Here is a 25,908-nt window from a genome sequence, read left to right on the forward strand (position 1 = left end):
TATACGATAAAATTTAGATTAAATAGAAAATTATAGTGATACGTAGAATGATTATGAATAGAAACATGCTCCGCTTCCTTCACTTACACGGTAAGGTTGGACAAAGATTTATCATTCGAGAAAAAGAAAAAAAGAAAAAAAGAAAAAAAAAAAAAACAAAGAAAAAAGGCACAAAAGCAAAAACACCTTGGAGCTTGGATATAGCATTATTACGCAATTAACTACCCCTTGCATTGTTTTTGACTGGGCAACCACAGGGAGGTTCTATTACTTGCCAAATCCACCTTCTCTCTCGCGCCCAAATCGCCTCCTCTTTCGTCTTCTCCGATTCTCTCTTTCGCTTTCGGAAATCGGATTTTCAATCGTCGTCGTTTTCCATTTTCCTTTTCTTTTAATTAAATTATTTATCCAATTAGCCAAGGATTCCAAGTCGAATCAGACGGATCCATTCTCCAAAGGTATGTTCATTACATTTCTCATGCTGTTCTCCACTGAACAATGGTGATCGGAGTCTGATCTGTTTCCGATAATTTCTTTGATATTATCTTCAATAGTTTTATTTTTGGTTTAAACATCCCTTTGTATACGTATAATGTAGATACCTGTTATAGTGTTTACGTTAGCGTGCCAGAGACTTGATTAATCGACTACATTTGTATCCTATTGAGACGTTCGTTGGATAATTTAGCTAACAATGCATGATTTTGTAAATATTGAGGTGTGGAAATGAATGTATGTGCCTCGTGAAGTAGATCCTTTGAATCTTGATTGAGTATTCTATGTGTCATTCGGATCATGAATTGCTTTATCCCTCTGATTTGGAGTTTCCAGCTTCCAGCTCCGTGATCCACTGCTGGGCTGCTGAGAGTTTGTAGTGAAACCGAAACAACATGCAAACATGAAATTGTATGTTCTCATCGATTGGCAAATAATGGTTGTCCGGAAAAGATAATGTCTGCTAGTTTTTATCGAAAAACTTAGTGTCTTCGCTGTCTTTACACCTTTTTTTTTTTTCTGTTGTCTCAACTTCCTGGAATGGCGTTCAATTTTCATTCATTTGCTCTACGTTTCTTTTATAGGTACTGGGTATGTAAATAGTTTGGATGAGTGTTTGTTAGGTCTTTGTGATGGAAGACGATGAAGAAAAGAAGGAGACCAGAGCTTCTTGGAAGGTTACGGACATGCCTGAGGTAGTTAGTGCTGTAGCAGTTAGTTTAGGAACATCTTATCCAAAAAATGAAAATTTTACTGGTGGCAGTGACATGCAGATAGGACAGGACAATGTAGTTTCCCAGGGGGTTGATTCTGTAGCTACAGTTATGGATGGAGAGCAGTTTGAACAGGTAAGTTTGAAAGATCAAGATAAAGCTGCTAGCGAGGTACAATCTTTGCATTTGGATTCAAACCACTTATCAAATTCAGAGAATGAGATGCAATCATCTGATGGATTTGATGAAGCCTCTCAGAATTTATCCAGGAGTTTTGGTACTGAGCATTATTCTCCTCCAATGACTGACATTCGGCATGATCGTTCAGTATCAAGCCCTGGCCCTGAGAGACAATTTGGTTCTACAATGAAGCAATCATATTCATCTGCCAGTCTTGATTCTGCTTACTTTGGAGACATTGGATTCCCTCCAGTTGGTTCACCACACAGGTCTAAGCCAAAAGCTGTAATGCCAAATGTGTCTCCAGAGTTACTGCATTTAGTAGATTCTGCTATCATGGGAAAGCCTGAAAGCTTGGACAAGCTAAGGAACATTGTCTGCGGGGTTGAGACTTTTGGCATTGGAGAGGAAGCGGACACCATTGCCTTCTTGGTTGTTGATTCACTGCTGGCCACAATGGGTGGAGTTGAAAGTTTTGAGGATGAAGATAATAATCCTCCCAGTGTGATGCTGAACTCTCGGGCTGCTATTGTCTCTGGTGAGCTTATTCCCTGGTTTCCTTGGGTGGGTGATAGTGAGATTTACATGTCCCCAAGGACACGGATGGTAAGAGGGTTACGTGCTATATTGCAGGCTTGTACAAGAAATAGAGCTATGTGCTCTATGGCTGGTCTGTTGGGAGTTCTTTTGGGGACAGCAGAGAAGATTTTTGTTGAGGATCTTGATTCGATGGCACCTGCAAGATGGGATGGTACTCCTTTATGTCACTGTATCCAATACTTGGCTGGGCATTCGCTAAATGTTTTTGATTTGCATAAATGGTTTCAAGTCATTACAAGACTGCTTACTTCTGCATGGGCACCTCGCTTAATGCATGCCCTGGAGAAGGCAATGGGTGGAAAGGAGTCGAAGGGACCAGGATGTACTTTTGAGTTTGATGGTGAAAGTTCTGGTTTGCTTGGTCCCGGGGAAAGCCGATGGCCATTTACCAACGGTTATGCGTTCGCAACATGGATCTATATTGAATCGTTTGCAGACACATTGAACACGGCTACTGCTGCTGCTGCAATTGCTGCTGCTGCTGCAGCAAAGTCGGGAAAATCGTCTGCTATGTCAGCTGCGGCTGCTGCCAGTGCACTTGCTGGTGAAGGCACAGCCCACATGCCACGACTTTTTAGTTTCTTATCTGCAGATAATCAGGGAGTAGAGGCATATTTCCATGCTCAATTTTTGGTTGTTGAAAGTGCTAGTGGAAAGGGAAAGAAGGCTTCCTTGCATTTTACTCATGCATTCAAGCCTCAGTGCTGGTATTTTATTGGTTTGGAGCATATCTGCAAGCAGGGACTACTTGGGAAAGCTGAGAGTGAACTGAGATTGTATATAGATGGATCGTTGTATGAAAGTCGACCTTTTGAGTTCCCTAGGATCTCCAAGCCACTTGCCTTTTGCTGTATTGGGACAAACCCTCCTCCTACGATGGCTGGTCTACAACGTAGACGTCGTCAGTGCCCTCTGTTTGCTGAGATGGGTCCTATTTATATCTTCAAGGAGCCAATTGGCCCAGAAAGGATGTCCCGTTTAGCTTCTAGAGGAGGGGATGTGCTACCCACTTTTGGTAATGGTGCAGGACTTCCTTGGCTATCAACAAATGACTATGTTAGAAGTGTGGCAGAGGAAAGTTCACTTTTGGATGCAGATATTGGAGGCTGCATTCACCTTCTCTATCACCCTAGTCTCCTTAGTGGGCGATTCTGTCCAGATGCTTCCCCTTCAGGTGCTGCAGGTGTGTACGCCATTTCTTTGTTTTTTCTTTGAACAGTGGAATGATTAGGCTTAATTGACTCAATATTGTTATTTTCTATGAACTATTTGGCATATTCATGATGTTCACAACTAATATTCAATGCATCTGAAATTGGATCTTATATTGGAACCATAATTTGTGACTATTTTCATCTCAAAGATATTTTTATTTTGAAGACTTGTGTGCTTGTAAAGGTATGGCTATGCCAATCTCTTTTCTTTAATTGTTTTTCTCAACTTTCTTATTCAGTCTTTCCATTATACTCTGTTTATATGTTAATTATTGAAGGACTGCAGTAAGATGATGCCTAGTTTTCCGTCTAATGCCTCCCCCCCCCCCACCCCAAAAAAAAAAAAAGCACTCTGTACCTGACCCATGAGTATGTTTTTATTACTATAATGTCAATTTGAACTGCCTGCTCTTCTCTTTCGTTATTCTGTTGTTGGATTTCAGTTTCAGTCTTGAAATCACCAGATTTTTGTAGAATTGGTAAACAGAATTTTAAATTACAGAAGCATTATTACTTTTTGAAAGGGGTTCAGCATTGATTTTTTTTTTTTTTATAATATTCTTTTGCATATGGCTGAAGGGTTTGTAATATCTCTTTGCATACAAGGCCTGAATAATTTGGTTGCATGTATGCCATTTCTGATTTTTCCTTTTTTGATGATTTAGGCATGGTGCGGCGACCAGCTGAGGTTCTTGGACAAGTTCATGTTGCAACACGAATGCGACCAGTAGAGGCTTTGTGGGCCTTGGCCTATGGAGGTCCTTTGTCTTTACTTCCTCTAGCAATAAGTAATGTTCATAAAGGTAGTCTGGAACCAGAGCAAGGAAGTCTTCCTTTGTCCTTAGCTACTGCTACACTGGCTGCCCCAGTATTCCGAATTATTTCCATAGCTATTCATCACCCTGGAAACAATGAAGAGTTATGTCGAACTAGAGGACCTGAGATTCTCTCAAAAATCTTGAACTATCTTCTCCGAACTTTGTCTTCATTTGATACTGGAAAGCACAATGGTGTAGGAGATGAGGAACTTGTTGCAGCTGTTGTCTCCTTATGCCAATCCCAGAAGCATAATCATGCACTCAAAGTGCAGCTTTTTAGTACACTGTTATTGGATCTCAAAATTTGGAGCTTATGCAACTATGGACTGCAAAAAAAACTTCTATCATCATTAGCAGACATGGTTTTTTGTGAGTCGTTGGTAATGCGGGATGCGAATGCTATTCAGATGCTTCTGGATAGCTGCAGAAGATGCTATTGGACAATTCGTGAGAAGGACTCTGTGAACACTTTTTCACTAGATGAGGCAACACGTCCTATGGGTGAATTGAATGCTTTGGTTGATGAACTGTTGGTGATCATTGAACTTCTAATAGGAGCAGCACCACCTTCCATGGCTGCAGATGATCTCCGCTGTCTACTTGGCTTCATAGTTGATTGTCCTCAACCCAATCAGGTAAGTTCCTTTGCAGAAGCTTGTTTTAATCTGGCATGATTGCTTGCTAGTAGATTGTGTTCTAACATAGAATTGATATCTATATATATTTGATGTTTTCTCACTTTTTTTTCTGAGGAATACTGTTTTCCTTTGTTTTCTTTAAGTGTTTTTGTTCATTAAAGATCAAGGGAAGTACCTGAAACAGTTCCTTTTCTTTTCTTTATTTTTTTTTCTTGCCTTTTGTTTGTAAGTAGTAACAGTTAGTAATATGAACAAAAAATTATGCGAGTCAAGATCATGAAAAATAATAATAAATAAAAAGATATAGTAAGACTAAAATTCTAGTGTTGCACTAAGGGAAATAAATTTGTTTTTTTTTTTTTTTTTATTTTACCCGTAATAAATAAATAAATAAATATAGTAAGATTAAAATTCTAGTGTTGCACCAGCAGAAATAAATTTGGTTTTTTACTTGATTTTACCAGTCAATTGCATCTGGCCACCTCATTGGTAGTATCAAACTTAAAAGCATCAAGCTTATTGCCTTTTAGTTTTATATGCCAAGTTATCTTCTTTCGTTACTATACATGATATGTGTGATATTACCAATACAAAATAAGGTTGCTTTCCTAATATCCATTTACTCTCTCCTTTTATCCTTCATATGGTTTTAGAGCATCATTTGCTCCAAATGATATAAGCAGTTCTACATCATTGAGACAAGTCACCTAGACTTGGGGGAATAAAATTCCATAGAACCAAGTCGTCTCTTATTTGTATTTAGTAGTTGTTTTTGCATTAAACTGAAATCTAGATTTTGCGGGATATTCCGTTTCCCCTTCTCTCTGAAGGGCCATACAGCAAAATACATGTAGGTCAGTGTGCTTTGCATCAGTCAGCAAATTTTGTAAACCCTCTTGTTGAAGTACATTAATTTTTGGGAGATGTAAAGTTCACAATAATGAGATGATGAATCTTTTTCATCCTATTTTGGTACCGTTTCTTCTTTTGGGTTTGGGGATGCATTTTTATTTTGCTCATTTTCTAAATTGGATTTCTTGAACTAGAGAATGATAAGATCTGAATATCAACAGGGAATTAGATTATTCATTCATTTACAAATTTGAAGGCACTATTTATTAGTCCTTTACTTCTTAATTTTCTGTAAATGACTACTGCGAATATCTGATCCCAGGTTGCCAGAGTGTTGCATCTGATATATAGACTCATAGTACAGCCAAATACAGCTAGGGCCCAGACGTTTGCAGAGGCATTCATAAAATGTGGTGGGATAGAAACACTTCTTGTTCTGTTGCAACGGGAAGCTAAAACTGGTGATCATAGTATTCCAGAATCAGAGTCAAAGAGTGATAATAGCTTATCTGTTGAGGAATGTGAGCTAGATGGAGGCAATGAGAGTCCAGAAAAACATCAAAATAATGAAGCAAAGAATTTTACTTCACACGTGAAAGATTGTGAATCTGAACCATCTGATTGTGGTGGTAGCCCTGACGCTTCTTCTGCTATCACAAGAATTGAAAGGGCGTCATCTGTTTCTGAAAATCCTTCCCTTAGGAATTTGGGTGGTATCAGTCTTTCAATTAGTGCTGATAATGCACGAAATAATGTTTACAATGTTGACAAAAGTGATGGTATTATTGTTGCAATCATTGGGTTACTGGGTGCTCTGGTGACATCTGGGCATGTAAAATGCAGTTCATGTGCACCCACAGATACCACAAGCAGCTTTTTGGGTGCTGGATTGCAAGAAGGAGGTGGCTCAATGTTTGATGATAAAATTTCTCTTCTACTTTTTGCATTACAGAAGGCTTTCCAAGCAGCTCCAAATAGGCTTATGACGACAACCGTTTACACAGCTTTACTGGCGGCCTCGGTATTCTTTTTGTTTTGGTCTTATATAATCTAGTGAATTTCTTAATCAATTAAAAGGATGATCCATGACTTTCTATTGGTAATTTATGGGATATTTTTAGCCAGGAAAAAGACACGAGCCCAGAGTTTCAATCATCCCTATAATTTTGCCATTTCCCCACGCACTGCATATTTTTCATGATATTAATCTACTTTTATACTTTTTGCACCAAGGGGTCGAAGGAGACAAATGCATCCTTTATACTTTGTGCATATGCTATATCAGTATAAATCTATTCTTCTGTTTTGTGTTGGAAAGTTGAGGCTTAGGAATGAACCTTGATACTTATTCCTCACATTGGGTAATCACTTTGTGACATCAAATTCCAACAATACTAATGATTCACTTGCTTACCAAGTTGAATAAGTTCTGGACAATTTGTTCTAATTACATGATTTTAAAGACATATTGAACTGATTTTATGCCGTGAGTAATTTCGATGTTCTTTATTTGATTTAATCTTTGATTGTTGATTTAATTTGTCCGTTTGAACTTTATCTGTAAAGTGTAAACTTTCTTTCCTGAGTGAGCAGCAGTGGATGTACAAGTGGAAATTCTTTGAAATGGTTTCGTCTAACACCCAACATCCATTCATGCAATCTTAAGACTTGAAATAAGTCTTTGATTATCTGTTGTACTTATGACATCTTGAAACTCCATTTTTTAAAGGGACATTATTTGTGAACTATGTTGACTTCATTGCGATGTCTCGTCCATGCGAACATTCAGAAATACTGAAAATTTAAATCTGCCCTTCGTATTTCTCAGATCAATGCTTCTTCAGCAGAGGATGGCTTGAACTTTTACGACTCTGGTCACCGCTTTGAGCATTCACAACTTCTGTTGGTTCTTTTGCGCTCACTGCCTTATGCTTCTAGGGCTTTGCAAAGTCGAGCATTACAGGTATCTTGTTTATCTTCCTAGTGCTTTGTATCTGTGGGGATGCATGTGCTGGTGAGATGCTGTAATTGCTATAGCCATTGTTCATGAATGGATAAAGAATCTTAAATACCAGGAGGATCATCAGTTGTGGAATTTCACTCATGCTTAAATTGTTTGATTTCATTGTTCGTGGTTTCATTGTATGTCATTCATGTAGGCTATCCTATGTTTTAAAGGGCTGCATGTGTGCCTCAACTTAATTTTAGTGGGAGGAAAGATAGGTTGAGCAGGCCTTACCGCATATCAGTGTTATTGCTCCCAGAAATTGATAACAGAAGGATGATTAGATGCAATCGTTTATGAATGTAGTCACTGTAACGAAGGTTCCTGTTATTTTTATGTGTTACCTTAATGAATTGGATTTATTTTAATTGTGCTCATGAAAGATTTTATTAATTATGCCAACTGGATTCACTTTGAGAGTGAGTTAGGTTGTGCATTAGGAAAGTAGATTGAAGTCATATACATTTTGCAACTTGGATCTAACAGGATATGGTAGCCAAGAAGAATTTTAAGTGTCTGCAACATTTTGTTTCTTGGTCTTCCACTGTAAGACAACGAACTGGGGCTTTCCCCTATCTTACTGTATGGTTGCACTATGCTGCTTAACCAATTAGCTGGCAGTAGTGTGTCATTGCATTAATGTACATTAGGTACTTGGTTGCTTTTATTTCAATCAATTTGTTTATATATGAGTGTTTAGATGCTCTAATTTCCTGATCAGGGCCCTTGATATTCTGTTTTAGTTTCTGAGCTGCTTCTTTCTACGTGATTTCAGGATCTTCTGTTTTTGGCTTGCAGTCATCCAGAAAACAGAAACAATTTGACGAAAATGGAGGAATGGCCTGAGTGGATTCTGGAGATTCTAATCTCTAATTATGAGGTACTGTTGTCTAACCTTGTTCTGGATTTAATTTTTTGGATTTGAGATTCATGATATTTATTTATGGCCTGACATTTTACCTGTGATAGAGAGCGTATGAATTCATTTGGTGAAGTTTTGAGTCTATACTTGTATTTTGTGTTTCCGACTTTTGCAAGTGCTTGTTTTGCAGATGGGTGCATTGAAAAATTCTAACACGGCAAGCTTAGGGGACATTGAGGACCTCGTACACAACTTCTTGATTATAATGCTAGAGCACTCAATGCGACAGAAGGATGGTTGGAAGGTGGATGTTTATCTGTCTTGTCATCTAATCTTCTTAACGGGGAAGCATGGCATCTCCTCATTTTTCTTCTTCTTAGGGTTTAGCAATACATGCATTTTTGTGTATCTGATTATTATCATGGGTTTGCTTCATTATTCGTTTCTCCGTCCCAGTTTTTTGTTATGGATATCTTTTAGTTGTCCACATTATTTTCTACGGAAATTATATGGAGAATGGAGGCACCTTGAAGAGTTTTATTCTAGTTTTGTCCGTGGAACATTTAATTTGGCAATCCAAATCAGACACCACCACAACTGAACCCACCTGCTATCTAATGCCACAGTTGACATTATGTATATGAGATATGTGAAATGTGTTTTGTAATTTTAATAAGAAAAATCTTCATTGAGAAAGAAAGAAAGCAAGAAAGAAACTAGTTTATACTATAAAGGACAAGGAATCCTCTTACATAATGTGTGATTATGTTAATTCATACTTGAAAACAGAAGTATGCCTATAAAAAAGTAGAAAATAAAAAATGAAGATGATTGGAATGTTTTTGTCCTTTGGAGGTTGGAGTTAAGGAGAAGCCCCTAGAGTCTAAGGGTTTCAAGTTAAGTAGAACTGGAATAGATTACGTAAAAATGCAATTTTAGCCATGGGAAAGGGGTCAAAGTGTGTGGCAAAGAACAATACTTTCACAATATCAGTAAGGCAGAAATAAAGGCGTTAGGACTTAGGATGGATTTATTGAAATGCAAGTACGGATTGGTTAAGCTCTTTGTATTTTGAGTTCACATATTCTGGTATTTATTTTTTCTATCATACCTAGACTTGTGCTAAGTCCATGTTCCATGTATTCCCACTTTGTATTAGTTTCATTTATTATTGCTTCCCTTTTACAGGATATTGAAGCCACGATTCATTGTGCAGAATGGCTTTCTATTGTGGGGGGATCTAGCACGGGTGACCAACGAGTTAGGTATTACTGTATCCACTTCGAAAACTTCTGTGAAGTTATTTCTTTTTAGGAATTATTATTCAAGTTATAGATTGGTTGTTTATTTGGCTAGCATCATCATTAGTGCTTATAGAATTTGGATATTTCATCTGCGTGTTCATTTGCCATGGTCAGTAGATTGCACTCTCTAGTTTTTATTGAAGTTTGTCTTTGCTGTTCGGTGGATGATCCCATGTAGGTTACATATATAATTGACAGTTGAATTCCATGGAAGCTTTTTGTGATGTTTCATTTTCTACAAAAATTTTTAAGTAATAGTTATCGTATCTTTCATCTTGAAGTCATCCCTAGTAGTTGCTAATTGATGTCTCTATCTTATTAATTTCTTTGTGATTTGAAGACGTGAAGAATCACTACCTATATTTAAAAGAAGGCTTTTGGGTGGCTTATTGGATTTTGCTGCAAGAGAGCTGCAGGTTCAGGTAACTTTTGTATTTCATAGTTTGAAGCAGGATAAATATGATCCTAGGTTGTTTTAATACGTTCGCATTTTTATTTTTCAATGGGACATGAAATTTGTAAATGGTGTAAAAAGATTGTCATCACAGTATGGAAAAAGTATTCATGAGCAATACTACAGTCTTGAATCTAAAATAGAGACAGTTGGAATATGGGAATTATAAGTGGAAGGAGTCATAAGAAAGCCTCTAGTTACAAATTCTTCTTTTCCCTTTAATTTTTATGCTAGATTTTTTTTTAAAATATATGCAAGACAATTTAAAATGCAGACTACTAAAGGCCTGATTCACACAATAGTGTTCAACTGGAAAAGGATAGGAGGAAAATCCATGGTCCATGAGTTGGACCCTAATACTATTCTGCATCTTTTTATTTCTCTTTATGGATCTATGGTTGAATGACAGGTTAGCTGACTTCTTTCTTCATAATCAAACTAACTTCCATACTAAAGTATCACATCCAAAGCTTTACAGCAGTATGTTGGGAGGCCCATATGTTATACTAGCCCCTAATAAGAAATTGTACTTTAGCCATTTGGGGTTTACTTAACACCCTCCCTCATCTAGAGGCCTATCAGAACTCAACATATCTAAAGGTCTGCAACCAAAGTATCAGCAGTATAGGCTTAGCCAAACAAATGGTTCTTGCATGTGGTGGAGCAACAAGAACAAAAAGAACACAGCAGCGTGTATCATTATCATCTTAGAATATCCAAACCAAAAAATCTTGTAAAGGTGGAGAGTATAATAACTGTATGAATCTACATTGAGTTACTTACCAGAACAAGGTTACTACAGAAGTATAGCAACTTGTCTCAATACTGCTAAACACAAAATGATGATAACTATCTTTATCACTTTCACTTTTATTGTTTCAAGCTGGACTAGAGGGGAGAAAGAGCGCACTTGTTAATGCATCAAACCTTTCTTTTGTTGTAGACTCAAGTTATTGCGGCAGCTGCTGCTGGTGTTGCGGCTGAGGGTTTATCACCAAGAGAGTCTAAGGCTGAAGCAGAGAATGCTGCTCAGCTTTCCGTGGCATTGGTTGAAAATGCTATTGTCATTTTAATGCTTGTTGAAGATCATTTACGGTTACAAAGCAAGCTCTCTTGTGCGTCACATGTTGTTGATGCTTCTCCATCTCCCCTATCTCTTGTGTCCAACCTGAATAACCGTTCAAATTCATTGACATCCACTGGTCGGAATTCATTGGAAAGTCTTGGTGATCGCAGATCAAGTGAATCTGGGGGACTGCCCCTTGATGTATGTATTCTAGCTTTTGTACCCCTTTCCTGTGCTAACTTCTATTACTCTTGTCACCAAAAGCATAATGGATTTTATGGTGGTTATTTCTCAGGATGTTAATGTTATTCTACATAGATCCACCTCATAAAATTAATTTTGTTGTTTTATGCACTAACACAAGGTTTTCTTAAGGTACTTGCTTCAATGGCTGATGCAAATGGGCAAATTTCAGCTGCTGTGATGGAGCGTCTCACTGCAGCAGCAGCGGCTGAGCCTTATGAGTCTGTTTCTTGTGCTTTTGTGTCATATGGGAGCATTGCAATGGATTTATCTGAGGGTTGGAAATATAGGAGCAGATTGTGGTATGGTGTTGGCCTTTCTGCAAAAACAGCTGTCTTTGGCGGTGGAGGCAGTGGCTTGGAATCTTGGAGGTCTGCTTTGGAAAAAGATGCAAATGGAAACTGGATTGAACTTCCTTTGGTGAAGAAGTCAGTTACCATGCTTGAAGCTTTATTATTAGATGAGTCTGGACTTGGTGGTGGTCTTGGTATAGGTGGGGGATCAGGAACTGGCATGGGAGGAATGGCATTACTGTACCAGTTATTGGACAGTGATCAACCATTCTTATGTATGCTCCGGATGGTGCTTCTATCAATGAGGGAGGAAGACAATGGGGAAACCAGTATGCTCATGAGAAATGTAAGCATAGAGGATAGGATGCCTGAAGGAACTTTGCCGACAGAAAATAATGCTCGAATTTTGATGAGACAACCACGGTCAGCCTTGTTGTGGAGGTATTTTTTTTTTTTTGGTATTATAGTTAACAGAGCCTGGCTAATTGGCATTACCTATCTTATGCATTATTCTATTTATTAATATATCAAGTGATTTTAAAATTTTGCTTCAAAATTTTTTTCTATAAAAAGTATTTAAAAGTTTTTGCCGACTTAAACTTTGCTTTGCATTACTATTAATTTGATCAGAGCGGATATTGGAACTAAGCTTAGTTATCGCCTTTTATTTTTAAAGATTTATTTTATGATTTTTGTGGATAATATTTATTTTATGATTTATGTGGACACTTGTGATTCGCCCAGTATGGGATCAGGGTGTTATTCTATTGTTTGAAGTTCATGGATAAACCTATGATCCTAAACAAGATTAGATGAGAATAGGACTTAAGTCTCAGAATATTAGGTGACTGTTATGCTTGATATCACCATACTGTTGTTAAATGGGCTAAGCTATGTTATGATTGAGCTGAATTGGATAATGAATGTCGTAGTGTTAACTACTAAGAATATAGGTGTGTCATGTTAGGTGCAGCACATATGTTTGGTTCTTGGTTATTTTTTCCTCTTAAGTCACATAAATCTCCTGATGGGATTTTGCTCACTCTTGATAAAGTTTTACCGAGGATACATTCTTGTCTTGCATTAGACCATACAAATCTTGCTGAAAATAATTTTTCTTTTTCAGTATAATTGTATACTTATTTTCATGATAAACACACAGAATTGTTACCTTGATAATAAATGATATGATGCATGGTTGTCCTTTTCTTATCACATTTATTTGTGGGGTTTATTTTATAGTCATTATGGTAGTATCTTTTTCTTTATCATCATAGAATGGTTACTAATTTACACTTTTATTTGCAGTGTACTTTCACCCATTCTAAATATGCCCATTTCTGATTCAAAGCGACAGAGAGTTTTGGTTGCATCTTGTGTTCTCTTTTCAGAGGTTAGTTCTGTGTGCAAATGACATTTGTGGTATATTGGTAACTTATTATCAATTAAAAAGTTCTATTGCTGCTGGCCTTCCACCTGCTTCACGTAGAAAGATGATGTAGCTGGCTTGATTCTTGTTGTCTGCATTTCTAGTTACCTTGTTTCACTTGATCTGTATGTTGCAGGTATGGCATGCAGTTGGCAGAGACAGAAAACCTTTACGTAAACAGTACCTTGAGGCTATTTTACCACCATTTGTTGCTGTGCTGCGGAGGTGGCGGCCAATTTTGGCTGGAATTCATGAGCTTGCTACTGCTGACGGCTTAAATCCTCTTACTGTTGATGATCGTGCATTAGCTGCTGATGCACTCCCTATAGAGGTTTGTTGCTGCAATTCATGACATACGAACTAGTTGTATTCCTTGAATTACTTATCATCTTTTATTAAATTACGATTGTCTTTCAGTGTTGCTATATGTTTTGAAACACTTTGATTGGTTTTCTTTCAGGCTGCTCTCTGCATGATCTCTCCAGCTTGGGCTGCTGCATTTGCATCACCACCAGCAGCTATGGCGTTGGCAATGATTGCTGCTGGTGCTGCAGGTGCTGAAACACCAGCTCCTCCAGCTACCTCACATCTTAAGCGTGAGACTTCCTTGCTAGAGCGAAAATCTGTTAGATTGCATACCTTTTCAAGCTTTCAAAAATCTTCGGAGGCAACTAACAAAACACCAGCTGCTCCAAAGGATAAGGCTGCAGCAAAAGCGGCTGCTTTGGCAGCAGCAAGGGATCTTGAACGTAATGCTAAAATTGGCTCTGGAAGGGGCCTTAGTGCAGTTGCGATGGCCACATCTGTGCAACGAAGAAATGCTGGTGATATGGAGCGTGTGAAGAGATGGAATACTACTGAAGCCATGGGAGTTGCTTGGTTGGAATGTATGCAACCAGTTGATACAAGATCAGTCTATGGGAAAGATTTCAATGCTCTATCTTATAAATATATTGCAGTCCTTGTTGCAAGTTTTGCTTTAGCTAGAAACATGCAGCGATCAGAGGTTTGAATAGTGTTTGCCTTACAATGTAATTAAAGTTAATTTACAAGAATTACTTATTTATTAGTTCTTCTCCAGGTTGACAGGCGTGCTCAAGTTGATGTAACAGCTCGCCATTATTTATCTGCTGGAATTCGTGCGTGGCGCAAACTTCTCCATTACTTGATAGAGATGAAGAGCCTTTTTGGACCACTTGGGGACCACTTGTGTAGTAATGAACGTGTATGTATGCAGACAACTTAACATGTCGTATTATTATATCATATACTATTTTCTTGAAATGAATCCTTATGCATTATGTTGAGGAGCTTTGCTTAAAAGAACTGCTAATGTGTAGATCTTCTGGAAGCTAGACTTCATGGAAAGTTCTTCGAGAATGAGAAGATGTTTGAGAAGGGATTATGCAGGGTCTGATCATTGTGGTGCTGCTGCTAACTATGAGGATCAAATTGAGACGAAACATGATCAAGGGGTTGTTCCAGTTCTGGCAGCAGAAGCAATCTCGATGGAGGGAATAAATGAGGATGATGAACATGCGGAAAATGATATTTTAGATGGTAGAGCCTATGACATAGAACAGAATGGAGAAAGTCAGCCAAGACCATCAGGAACAGCTGATGAGAATCTACAGCCATCTGCAGGATCAAGTGATGCTCAAGTTGCTGGTGACCAAGGCTTAGAAGATATATCAGTAGTTGCACCGGGATATGTTCCCAGTGAACATGATGAAAGAATTGTTCTCGAGCTTCCTTCATCTATGGTCCGGCCTTTAAGGGTTATACGTGGAACCTTTCAAGTAAGTTTTACAGCCCTAACTAAGGACTTCCTTTTTGTGCATTCACTTTGTTATTTGTTACATTACTGTACTGAAATTAATGGTAGTTTATCATCAAAATCTAAAAATTGTATGTGCCATACTTGATCCAAATAAACTCTGTTAAAAATACTGAAACTTATAAGGTCAATTTATATAGGAAAAGACTTGCTTGGTTGTCAAAAATTTTCAAGTACATGGAGTTGCAAATTTTTTCCCCATGAAACATGGGGTTCATTTTAGCTTGCTTTATGAGTGTTTTGGTCATAACTAAAGAGTGAGAGAGCAATATGGAAGTTCGCATCGTTGACTGTTAGATGCTGTATCTGCTAATGATTAATAAGACATGTTAGTTTGTGCTGCTTAGTTGTAGGATGATGTTATTTGGGTTTACATGACTGGAAATGGTTTTTAATTTGCTTACAATGCATAAATCCTGTTCTCATCTAGGTTGAGATTCTCTTCTGCTGATGGGGTTACTGGTATCACACTCATTATTATGTTTTATGTTTACTGCTTAATTAATAGTGGGTTCTACACAATATTCATGTTTGCGACAGCTTAATTATAAGTGGAGACACTGCTGATTTCTTGTTTTTAGAACATGATGAAAACTACATCGATGCTCTAACATATTAATATGACCAATTATTACTCAGCACGGAAACCAATGACTTTCAGGTAACTACTAGGAGAATAAATTTTATAGTTGATGCCACTGAAATCAGTACCATGGACGGAATGGAATCTTCTGAATCAAGAGAACATGAAAAAGACCGCAGCTGGTTGATGTCGTCCCTCCATCAGATTTATAGCCGAAGGTAAGCTATTGCAGCTTTATTAGTTTAAATTGGAGTTACATTCCATCAGTTACCATTTCAATTAGCAATTTGAGTGTCACATTCTAATAGTATGTACAGTGCCTCAGTCTGTGTGATTTGAGAATATAGTTGTAAACCTGTAGACAGACCATCATTCATAATTGTAAAACTGAGCTTCAATAAAAGAAATGAGAATATTTTTGTTTTCGCTTAACTGAAGAATTTTCCTCTCTTTGCTATTCTAGTGGAAATGGGTTAAGTTGTCGTTTTGTTGGATGTTTTTGACATGAGACTATACCATGTGCAAGGTTGACGCACCATTTCAACATTGATACGCGTTTTGATATAGTTTCTATCTATAAGAATAATTTTCCATTTGTAGCACCTTTTATGCATATTTAATTATTTTATTTGATGGAATCTTTGAAATAATAAAATATTAAATATAAAAAATGGCAACCCAGTGTACGAAGCATCCCACATTTGTGGACTTTGGGAGGATTGATGTATGTAGCCTTCATGCTTTTTTACTGCCTGAAGGAATGCTTAGCATAACTATGGAAGATGTTGCCGCTATAACCAACCTATCGCCTATCGGAATCGAGGTATCAACACTCGAAGCTCACCTAGGCAGGCTGTTTTTGTGGTTCAAATCCATGACCTCTAGATTGTAAAAGATTAAATATATTATTTAAAATTTGAAAAGTGGAAATGAAATTAGCAACCTAATATATAATTGTCTTCATGTTAATGGTTCTCAACATACTAATGGTTGTGGTTTGTGTTATTACTTTATGAAATGGTCACGTTTCTTTCTAGGTCTTTGAAATATGAATGTTAGTTATGTTATGTTTATAATACAATAGCATTGAAAAGACATGAAATGCATGTCAACTTGAATTGTCATTCCTAGTTGGATTATAAAATGTGATTGTAAATTGTTATTTGTATTATTGCCTTCACATTAATTGTTATTTTGCATCTTAATTACATTTTTGAAGTTTGGTTTTTTGTTGGTTATTTTTGTCACAGATATCTTCTTAGAAGAAGCGCTCTGGAACTTTTTATGGTTGATCGGTCAAACTTCTTCTTTGATTTTGGGGTACTTTTTGAAATATGCCTAACTATTTCCCAGTTCTTTGTTAATGTAAATAAAGTTGGACCATAAACCTTTCTCTTTGGGTTAAACATTTGTTACCAGAGTACAGAGGGGCGAAGAAATGCTTATCGAGCTATTGTTCAATTACGTCCTCCTTATTTGAACAATATTTATCTAGCAACTCAGGTTTGCAGCCTGTCTTTTGACTTGTAGATTTCTTAAACTTAACACATTTCTCCCCAAGTTATGGGCACTATGGGGTACTTTCCAGTGTTTGTGACTTGATCTAGTTAATGATAATTCTTTATATTTGTAATTAAATGGTGCAATTGATTTTCCATAGAGACCTGAACAACTTCTGCAAAGAACTCAACTTATGGAGCGCTGGGCGAGGTGGGAGGTACAAAATAAACTTGAGTTTTCTGTTTTATGACTAATATGTTAATTCCCCTCAAATTGTGCATGGTAACAAGTAAACTACAATCATTATGCAGATCAGCAATTTTGAGTATCTGATGCAGCTGAATACTCTGGCTGGGCGTAGTTATAATGACATAACTCAGGTGGATTTCCTGTTTAACTGCTTTTTTGTGTAGAAGTCTGTACATTTGATTCTTATTTTTTTATTGCAGTATCCAGTTTTTCCTTGGATTCTTTCTGATTACAGTTCCAAGAGTTTGGACCTTTCGAATCCTGCTTCTTACCGAGATCTTTCAAAGGTGAAATTTAGAATTTTGTTTCACTCTCTGTGCAGTTATCCTTTGCTCTCTTTCCTTATTTACCTTTTTACTTGCAGCCTGTTGGCGCGTTGAATCCTGATCGACTAAAAAAATTTCAAGAGAGGTATTCTAGCTTCGATGATCCAGTCATCCCAAAGTTTCATTACGGTTCTCATTACTCAAGTGCTGGGACAGTAAGTTTCCATTTCATTTGGTCATTTGAAGTTATTGATTGTGTATCAGTTTTATATTATGCTATTGGCCCTAATCTGTTCATGGAATATCGTTCACCTTTTTATTTCAATTACCCTGATGCACATTGGATTTGATATATGTATCTGTATGTATGCACCCGCTTTGTTCTTTTAATTTGGATTCTTTGTTCTTTGGCATGTTCCATCTTCATGTGTGTTACTAATATTTTAATGCCAATCAGGACTTTTCTTTCAAGTTATTCTCTGGTGTAAATTGTAGCAATGTGGTTTTAACTTATAATGATTACTAATGTTTCTGTTATAGGTGTTATATTATCTTGTTAGAGTTGAACCGTTTACGACTCTTTCAATCCAACTGCAAGGTGGCAAATTTGATCATGCAGATAGGATGTTTTCAGATGTTACTGCTACATGGAATGGAGTTCTTGAGGACATGAGTGATGTGAAGGAATTGGTATGTGTGATAATTACAATTAAGGCACTGCTTTGTTTTATTATCCCATGACTGTTTGTCTTATATCTCTCTAGTCAGTTATTGAGGTGTTTCTTGCATAATCATCTGCAAATTGATGATTGATAAAACTCTTTTTGGGATTGGGGTTTGTTGACTTTTTTAGGTTCCCGAGTTATTTTATCTCCCAGAGATCTTAACCAATGAAAATTCAGTTGACTTTGGTACAACACAGTTAGGAGGAAAACTAGGTATGTCTTTCAAACTATTTTTAGTTTTATCAGTGAAATATAGTTCTAGTTATGAATATATAGGAACTCAGTCTTATATATCTATTTTGTTTCAGATACTGTGAAACTTCCTCCTTGGGCTGAAAACCCTGTCGATTTCATTCATAAGCATCGGATGGCTCTCGAGAGTGAGCATGTATCTGCACATTTACATGAGTGGATTGATCTTATCTTTGGGTAGGTTTCTTGTAAAACTATTATATCCTTTGCTGCTCATGTTGAATTCTTGTCTGTTTTGTTTTGTTATTTTTAGTCTTAGTTATTTTTCCCTCAGGGGTCCATTAGATGAGCCAAGGGGTTGCTCCCATGTTTCCAATAAACCTCCCCAGCCTAACATGAGATCTCCTTGTAAACATCTGAGGTCTTACCACTAGGAAGTGCCCTTGTGGACATCCAAAAGTCTCTAACTTAAATTAATTTTTGTGTCTTTTAATTTTAAGTGTTAAATGAATTGTATTATGCAGATATAAGCAACGTGGTAAAGAAGCTATTCAGGCAAATAATGTTTTCTTTTACATTACCTATGAAGGCTCAGTAGATATTGATAAGATTTCAGATCCAGTAAGTTTTCTTTTCTTTTCTACAAAATATTTTAATTTAAGTATTGTTCCTTATTTTCTTCTTCACATCTTGATACAAAAGGTACAACAGCGAGCTACACAAGACCAGATTGCTTACTTTGGACAAACCCCATCCCAACTTCTAACTGTTCCTCACTTGAAGAAGATGCCATTAGGAGACGTTCTTCATCTGCAGGTTTGATCTTAGTGAAATGTTTATGCTTTCATGTATGATACCGTTTTGGATGCACGTGTTTGTGTGTGTGTATGTGGATTTGCTCATTTTTAACTCAGCCTTAATGTGATTTATTTTTGATACAATATTACGCACTACTTGATATTTTAATGACACAGTTGTGGAATGGATATTCTAGCTTGTCTTACAAAACTTATGGTGCTCTTAATTTAATATAAGCTTTTCTTTTGGATTCTTTATGTTATAACTAGATGTTGCAACTTGCTGTTAAGGTGTTCTGATTTAAGTTTTCATGTCAGTCTATCTTTCGGAACCCAAAAGAAGTCAAACAATATACTGTTCCAGCTCCTGAACGGTGCAATCTACCTGCTGCCGCCATTCGAGCATCTTCGGATGCAGTTATAATTGCTGATATAAATGCTCCGGCAGCACGTCTTGCACAGCACAAGTGGCAACCCAACACCCCTGATGGCCAGGGTTCACCTTTTCTCTTTCAGCATGGAAAAGCTGCAGCAAATTCTGCCAGTGGAACATTCATGCGGATGTTCAAAGGACCAGCTGTTTCAGGTACTGATGAGTGGAATTTCCCTCAGGCACTAGCATATGCTGCATCTGGAGTCAGAAGTACAGCTGTGGTGTCCATCACATGTGATAAAGAAATTATCACTGGTAAGTATTGCTCCTCCTCCCCTTGCCTTTCTTTGTTGGTTGGGTGGGGACATGAATTTGTCTGATTATCATTTTATACTCATTTTCAACCCAAAAAAAAAAAAAAAAAAAAAAAAAAGAGATTATTTAAGGGTGGCAGAAATTAATTTCAACATAAGAAAAAGGTGACAAATTCAAATTGGAGTCTTGTGACTGCTGGATATGGAATTGTTATTATGCAATTTTTATTTTTATTTTTATTTTTTTCTCAATCATTATCTGGGAAAGCAGATAGAGCTTTTAGTTGTTCCTCCTTCATCTTCTTTTTCCATTAAATAACTTTAAATTCCTAAAAGAGGATAAACCAAAAAATATTTTGCTCTCTCTTTACCTTTCTGTGTTGGTTGAATTCTTTTAGCTTTTCATTAGAGGGGGATGATCAGATAATATGGTGCCACTTTGAAACGTTGTACTGACTTTACCTTAAAGGAGACATGCCTCCCTCTATGACTAAAGTATAGGAGAGGAAAAAGGAAAGCGTTGTTTATGTGTGTGTGTTTGTAATATGTTCTCTAACTGACTTTAAGTAAATAACAACCATTTGTTTGGTTTCTAAGAAGCTAAAACAACACTACTGAAGGGAAACTTTGAGATTTTGACTACAAATCATTTTTGGAAGACTAAAGGACTTTCTTCTTCTTACAACTGTTTCAATTTATTTTTGCATATTATAAAGTTTACTTGGTATAGCCTTAGTTGAGTACTTGAGTGCTTAAACTTCATGTTAGAATTTGGCGTGTCTTAATATTCTAATATTCAAGCTTATAATTTTGCTCTTTTATTTTCCAAGTAAATTTATGTCCATATTCCATACATTTGTGACTATCTAGGTGGGCATGTGGATAATAGTATCAAGGTACTGTCATCAGATGGAGCAAAGACCTTGGAAACAGCCACTGGGCACTGTGCTCCTGTCACTTGCCTTGCTCTTTCCCCAGATAGCAACTATCTTGCCACAGGATCTCAAGACACTACTGTATTACTCTGGAAGATACATAGTGCTTTCACTTCACACTCAAGCAGCAGACCAGAGCTTTCCATAGGCACAAACACACATGCTACAACCAGTAGTACTGTAGCAAACACTTTGGCAGACAATAGCAGGAGGCATCGTATTGAGGGTCCATTACATGTCCTCCGGGGTCATCATAGAGAAATACTATGTTGTTGCGTCAGTTCAGATCTTGGAATTGTTGTTTCTAGCTCCCTTTCATCTGATGTATTATTGCATTCTGTAAGAAGGGGTCGCTTGATCAGAAGGCTGGTTGGGGTTGAGGCCCATGCTGTTTGCCTTTCATCTGAAGGGGTAATATTGACTTGGAACAAATCTCAACATACACTAAGTACCTTCACTGTCAATGGGTTACCAATTACTAGAGCCCAACTTCCTTTCTCTGGTACCATCAGTTGCATGGAAATGTCTGTTGATGGGAGGAATGCATTGATTGGAATTAACTCATGTTTAGAAAATGATGGAACCTGTAATAATAATTGGGACTTAAGTTCAAGGAAATCAGGAGCTGAAGATCTTAACAATGAATTGGATAGCAGATTGGATGTACCTAGCCCCTCAATTTGTTTCCTGGATCTGCATACGTTGAAGGTATTGAAAAAAAATTACTTGACTGCTCTTATGCTTCTTTGTTGTCCTTTATATTACAACCAGTGGTGACCACTTGGACATGCCTATCAAATGTTGAATTGAGGTGCATCTAGCTATAGCTGTGAATTTGGAGTGCTTAAGCTGCATTATTATATCTGGTTTAGGTAATGCGGCATTCTAGGATCTTTTAACAGTTAGTGAGGCTTTCTTTTTGCATTCATTGAACATCTCTGTTGTCTAGTTTGATTGAATGTTTACGCATATGCATTCCAAATCCAGTCCCAAAGAGGCACTGTACTTGTTCTATAGTGCCTCATATATATGTTTTAACCAAGTAACTGCCAGGTCTCACTATTTATCGGTTATGCGAATACTAACAAGCAAGAAACTTCCGGTGCTCCAGGTGTTTCACGTATTGAGACTCGCACAAGGCCAGGATATTACAGCTCTGGCTTTGAACATCGATAACACAAATCTTTTGGTGTCGACTGCAGATAAACAGTTGATAATCTTCACTGATCCAGCTGTAAGTCGAATCTGATTCTTTGATTTACTATATATATCTGCAATATTTTTTTAGTCCAATTAGGAAAAGAATGTGGTATGCATCTCCATACAAGGGCGTGACTTTAAAAATTATCCACCTTATAGTGCAAATTTAAAATTGTGATTAGCTTATTTAGTAATGCTCTTCAGTTTCCCTGGTTATCTGCGTGTTTTAAATTTGCTGGTAAAAAAAAAAAAAAAATAGTAATAAACTGTTCCACAAAGTTTTCAAATAATGATAGTAACCATTTACATTTTTCGTAATGGTTAAGGACCTTTTGTCATGATTGAAATGCTTGCCATGAAGTAAACCCTGTAGTGACTCAACCTGGTTTCTGCTTGCAGTTGAGCTTGAAAGTAGTTGATCAGATGCTCAAGCTTGGTTGGGAAGGAGAAGGGCTGAGCCCCCTTATAAAGTAATAGATTTAGGCCACTGAGTTTTGAATAGTTGAAGAAGGATTACAGAAGATACGCAATACTACTAGGATACTACTAGAATGTATACAATGGAAGGGGTTGCTCGGGTTGCTTAAATGCAGATTCGAAATCAATTGCTGAACTTGCACTGCGCAGCGGTTCTATTTTGGGTGTAACATATGTATTTTGACAGGCAGAAGAATCCCTGGATGTTCATGAGTGCCTTGTTCCGCAGGGTAGTTTTACGTTTTCTTTTTTTCGCTTATTCAATTTTGAGTTTAGGTTTTCTCCAATTCAGAGTGATGATGCAAGTCTCTGTAGCTTGTGCTGTCCATTTTTGGCCATAATTTCTTTTTCTTTTTTGTCTTTTGATGTAGAGAATGAGAATACAAGGGTTTTCAATCTTGTATCATCTGTACATATAGTTTATTCCTTGGTATAAATCCATGTAAAATCAATTGTCTCTTGTCAAAACTGAATATTTTTTAATTAGAAACAGTAATGCTAATTCATCTAGGTTTAAGCATTTTTTTCACGACAATGGGTTATTTGAATCTCTTATTTGCAGTGATGCCTAAAGCTGCCACGTCAATTTTATTTTAAATCATCTTATTTTGACATGGATAAAAACTTGAGGAAGACAAAAAATAAACCTTCAATTCAATACAAGGACACGTTAAACGGTCAGTTGCCACGTTTTTCCGTCAAGGTTGGTCGCGTCTTTTCTAGACGGAGTTCGACTTCAATTTAACGAAAGACGAAACAGCTGTTGCCTTGTACTTTTTATTATGGAATTGTTAATTGGTTTATATATCTATTAATTGTTATTAGTGTAAGATTTTTTTTTAGAGAAGTCGAAATTTATTTTTATTTTTATACATAATTTAAGAATCGGAGATAAATCTATTCAATTATAAAATTAACTACCAATTATAAATTATAAATTATATTCTACTTTATCGAACACAGAAATTCTACGTCAATAATCCATTTAAACCAAGCGGTAGCCCATGGACAGTGAATTTGGACCGTCGATTAATTACCAGAAACCAGAGAGAAGAGTAGGGTTGAGGAGATACATAGGGAAACCGAGATGGGAGGGAAAGGAAGGAGGAGAAGAGAGAAGAACTACTTAGCCGCTCATGGAGGGCGAACTCGTTTTCCGCCGCCACCTGACCCCTCTCAACTCGACGCTCTTCCCTCTAAACTGCGGCAAATCATGTCCTTTACTTCTCATCTACGCGAAGGTTCTCTCATACATATTTATATATACCTGTAATCGCAGAAAGTTTACTTATGTGGATTTGCTTTGTGTCGTCTAGGATCTGCTGAACCTTCCAAGCGTGACGAAGGGAAGAAGAAACGGAGATGTGGTGATGGCGAAAAAGTGAGCCCTGATTATTCTATTATTCTTCTCGAATAGAGCTGGAGTTGGGGTTTTTTTATGGTTAGAAGAATCGTGTAGGGGTTTTATTGAATGAAATTTCTTGACTTGATTTATCAGCCTTCAATTGCTTTGCAATCTAGGGTTCATCTTTAACATGACGAAATCACAAGAGATGGCAATAATGGAATGTAATTCTTGGAATTGGGTTCCAATTTTTGATATTTTTCCTAGTTCACTAGGAATCCAAAATTCTTTTCATGCTTTTACATTTGAATGATTCGATTTCATATTGAATGGTAGCTTTAAGTATAATTCTTAATATAAGAAGAATTTAAAAAATAAACCTGGAATGAGATTCTTTGAATTTCATTTTTAGTGTGGAAAGAACATGATCATAGGAATTTTATTGTATGGAATTGTCAATACTATCATTTTCTATTTTTCAGTTTCGTTTCTGTTTTACATTTTTACTTATGGAATGAATGATATATCTAGAAAATTCCTCTGGAGGATGCTATTGCCTCAGAACCTACATTAGATCAAAGTGATGATGGCATACCTCAACATTCAGATAATGATGATGATAATGAGATTGTGCATCAAAGTGGAGATGGAAAGAAAAAGAAAAAAAGAAAGAGAAAACAGGTCACTGACCTTCGGTTTGAAGCATCAATAGACAAGACAAAAACCAATGAGAAAAGGCGAGAGCGCAAGAAAAAGTAAGCATATAAGATCATACTCCAATTTCTTATGCAATACATTGTCCTTGTTAGTGCAAATATCTACTATTATGTTTATAGTTCTTCCCCTCTAATAGGCTCAGCTCTAGATTATAACTCTAAACATAATGTAGGTATTTAGAAGCAAAGAAGAAGAAACAACAAAAGTCTAGAACCAAAGAGAATTTGGATTTTCCTGGACCTGAACAGATAAAATTTGGAGATGTTGTCCAAGCTCCACCAAAACTACTTGCGTTTCCTAAGGTAACTGCGCTTTTACTTCATATTTACATAACGAGCGTAGTAATACTCTGCAGTTCAAAATAAGATGTTTATGTTTCCTGCAGGCACTGAAGAATGTCCCAGATGCTTCACAAGAAAGGGTTCGGTTACAGGCTGTTGAGGCATACAGGAAGCGCAGAGGATGGACCTCCAGACCAGGGCTTCAGCTTCCTGCTGTTACTACAACACCATCTTTGTAATTGGTCAGCGCTAAATGCATATTCATATTTTGTAGGACCAATGCTCAAAATGCTGTTCATGATGAGTGATATCTTTGAGTGGCAGTTCACTCTGCTTCAATTTTGTTGTTAGTTTGGAAGGAGAACGATTTCATAATATGAATAGATCCCCATTCTTCTCATCATTATTAGACTGGAGTAGACAAAATCCTCTGATTCATTTAAATTGCTGAAGTCTATTTTTTATATCTTGGTTTCTCGTAAAGGAACGAATGTTAAGGAATTACAGAAACTGTTATACTTTTTTATTCTAAATTAACTTCCAAGTCACACGCTGACTGGCGTTTTCCTCTTCCTTTTCCTTTTCCATTGAGAAGGCAACCAAAACGGATCTCAAAAACGGAACCAAAACAGATCTCAAAATCTTCCGTTTCCACCAATATGCATGGACCCTCCAATTTACTAAATCATTTATTTTATTAGATAAATATCGTTATTTGGAAAATTAATTACGTGCAGCACATAAAAAAACAAAAAAAAAAAAAAGAAAGACCAAAAGACCTCTTTATACTGGGATTAAATGGATGTCTTTAAAGTCAAATCACACTGCAGGGCCGATCTTTCTCAATAACCAAATGACAGGTCAAGTCAAAAAAAAAAAAATGTTGAAGCCTTCCAAAAATGCGACAGCGTATTTTCCGAAATTGATGCAGTGGCTTTTCGTTGTTTGAAT

The 25,908-nt window shown here is 36.9% G+C and overlaps 2 protein-coding genes across 4 annotated transcripts; both read left to right on the forward strand.

Annotated features, from left to right (window-relative positions):
* Positions 1-197: 197 nt before the first annotated feature.
* LOC105643091 (WD-40 repeat family protein / beige-like protein) lies at positions 198-23,143 on the forward strand. Of its 3 annotated transcripts, XM_012228147.4 has the most exons (33): positions 200-458; positions 1,080-1,190; positions 1,259-3,171; positions 3,868-4,655; positions 5,833-6,531; positions 7,339-7,473; positions 8,291-8,395; positions 8,568-8,681; positions 9,566-9,642; positions 10,022-10,103; positions 11,079-11,402; positions 11,577-12,178; positions 13,046-13,130; positions 13,303-13,497; positions 13,627-14,172; positions 14,248-14,391; positions 14,507-14,965; positions 15,665-15,804; positions 16,837-16,906; positions 17,006-17,089; positions 17,247-17,303; positions 17,398-17,466; positions 17,536-17,622; positions 17,700-17,816; positions 18,142-18,291; positions 18,455-18,539; positions 18,635-18,755; positions 19,043-19,139; positions 19,221-19,334; positions 19,634-20,003; positions 20,873-21,645; positions 22,049-22,171; positions 22,537-23,143. In XM_012228147.4, exons 2-33 carry the CDS (start codon positions 1,138-1,140, stop codon positions 22,609-22,611), a joined length of 8,853 nt encoding a protein of 2,950 aa, XP_012083537.1. In that variant the 5' UTR covers positions 200-458; positions 1,080-1,137; the 3' UTR covers positions 22,612-23,143. The 3 variants fall into 3 exon arrangements, with proteins under 3 accessions (XP_012083536.1, XP_089578291.1, XP_012083537.1); XM_012228146.4 differs by having other exon boundaries at positions 198-458; positions 1,080-3,171; XM_089722165.1 differs by lacking the exon at positions 11,079-11,402 and having other exon boundaries at positions 198-458; positions 1,080-3,171.
* Positions 23,144-23,618: 475 nt separating this feature from the next.
* LOC105643092 (coiled-coil protein) lies at positions 23,619-25,360 on the forward strand. The gene is made up of 5 exons (XM_012228148.4): positions 23,619-23,855; positions 23,931-23,995; positions 24,491-24,714; positions 24,849-24,978; positions 25,062-25,360. The coding sequence occupies exons 1-5, from the start codon at positions 23,702-23,704 to the stop codon at positions 25,194-25,196; spliced, it is 708 nt and encodes a 235-aa protein (XP_012083538.1). The 5' UTR covers positions 23,619-23,701; the 3' UTR covers positions 25,197-25,360.
* Positions 25,361-25,908: the final 548 nt, after the last annotated feature.

Source organism: Jatropha curcas, chromosome 5, assembly GCF_041381405.1.
Source record: "Jatropha curcas cultivar XTBG-Jc1 chromosome 5, XTBG_Jcur_1.0, whole genome shotgun sequence".
Taxonomy (NCBI): Eukaryota; Viridiplantae; Streptophyta; class Magnoliopsida; order Malpighiales; family Euphorbiaceae; genus Jatropha; species Jatropha curcas.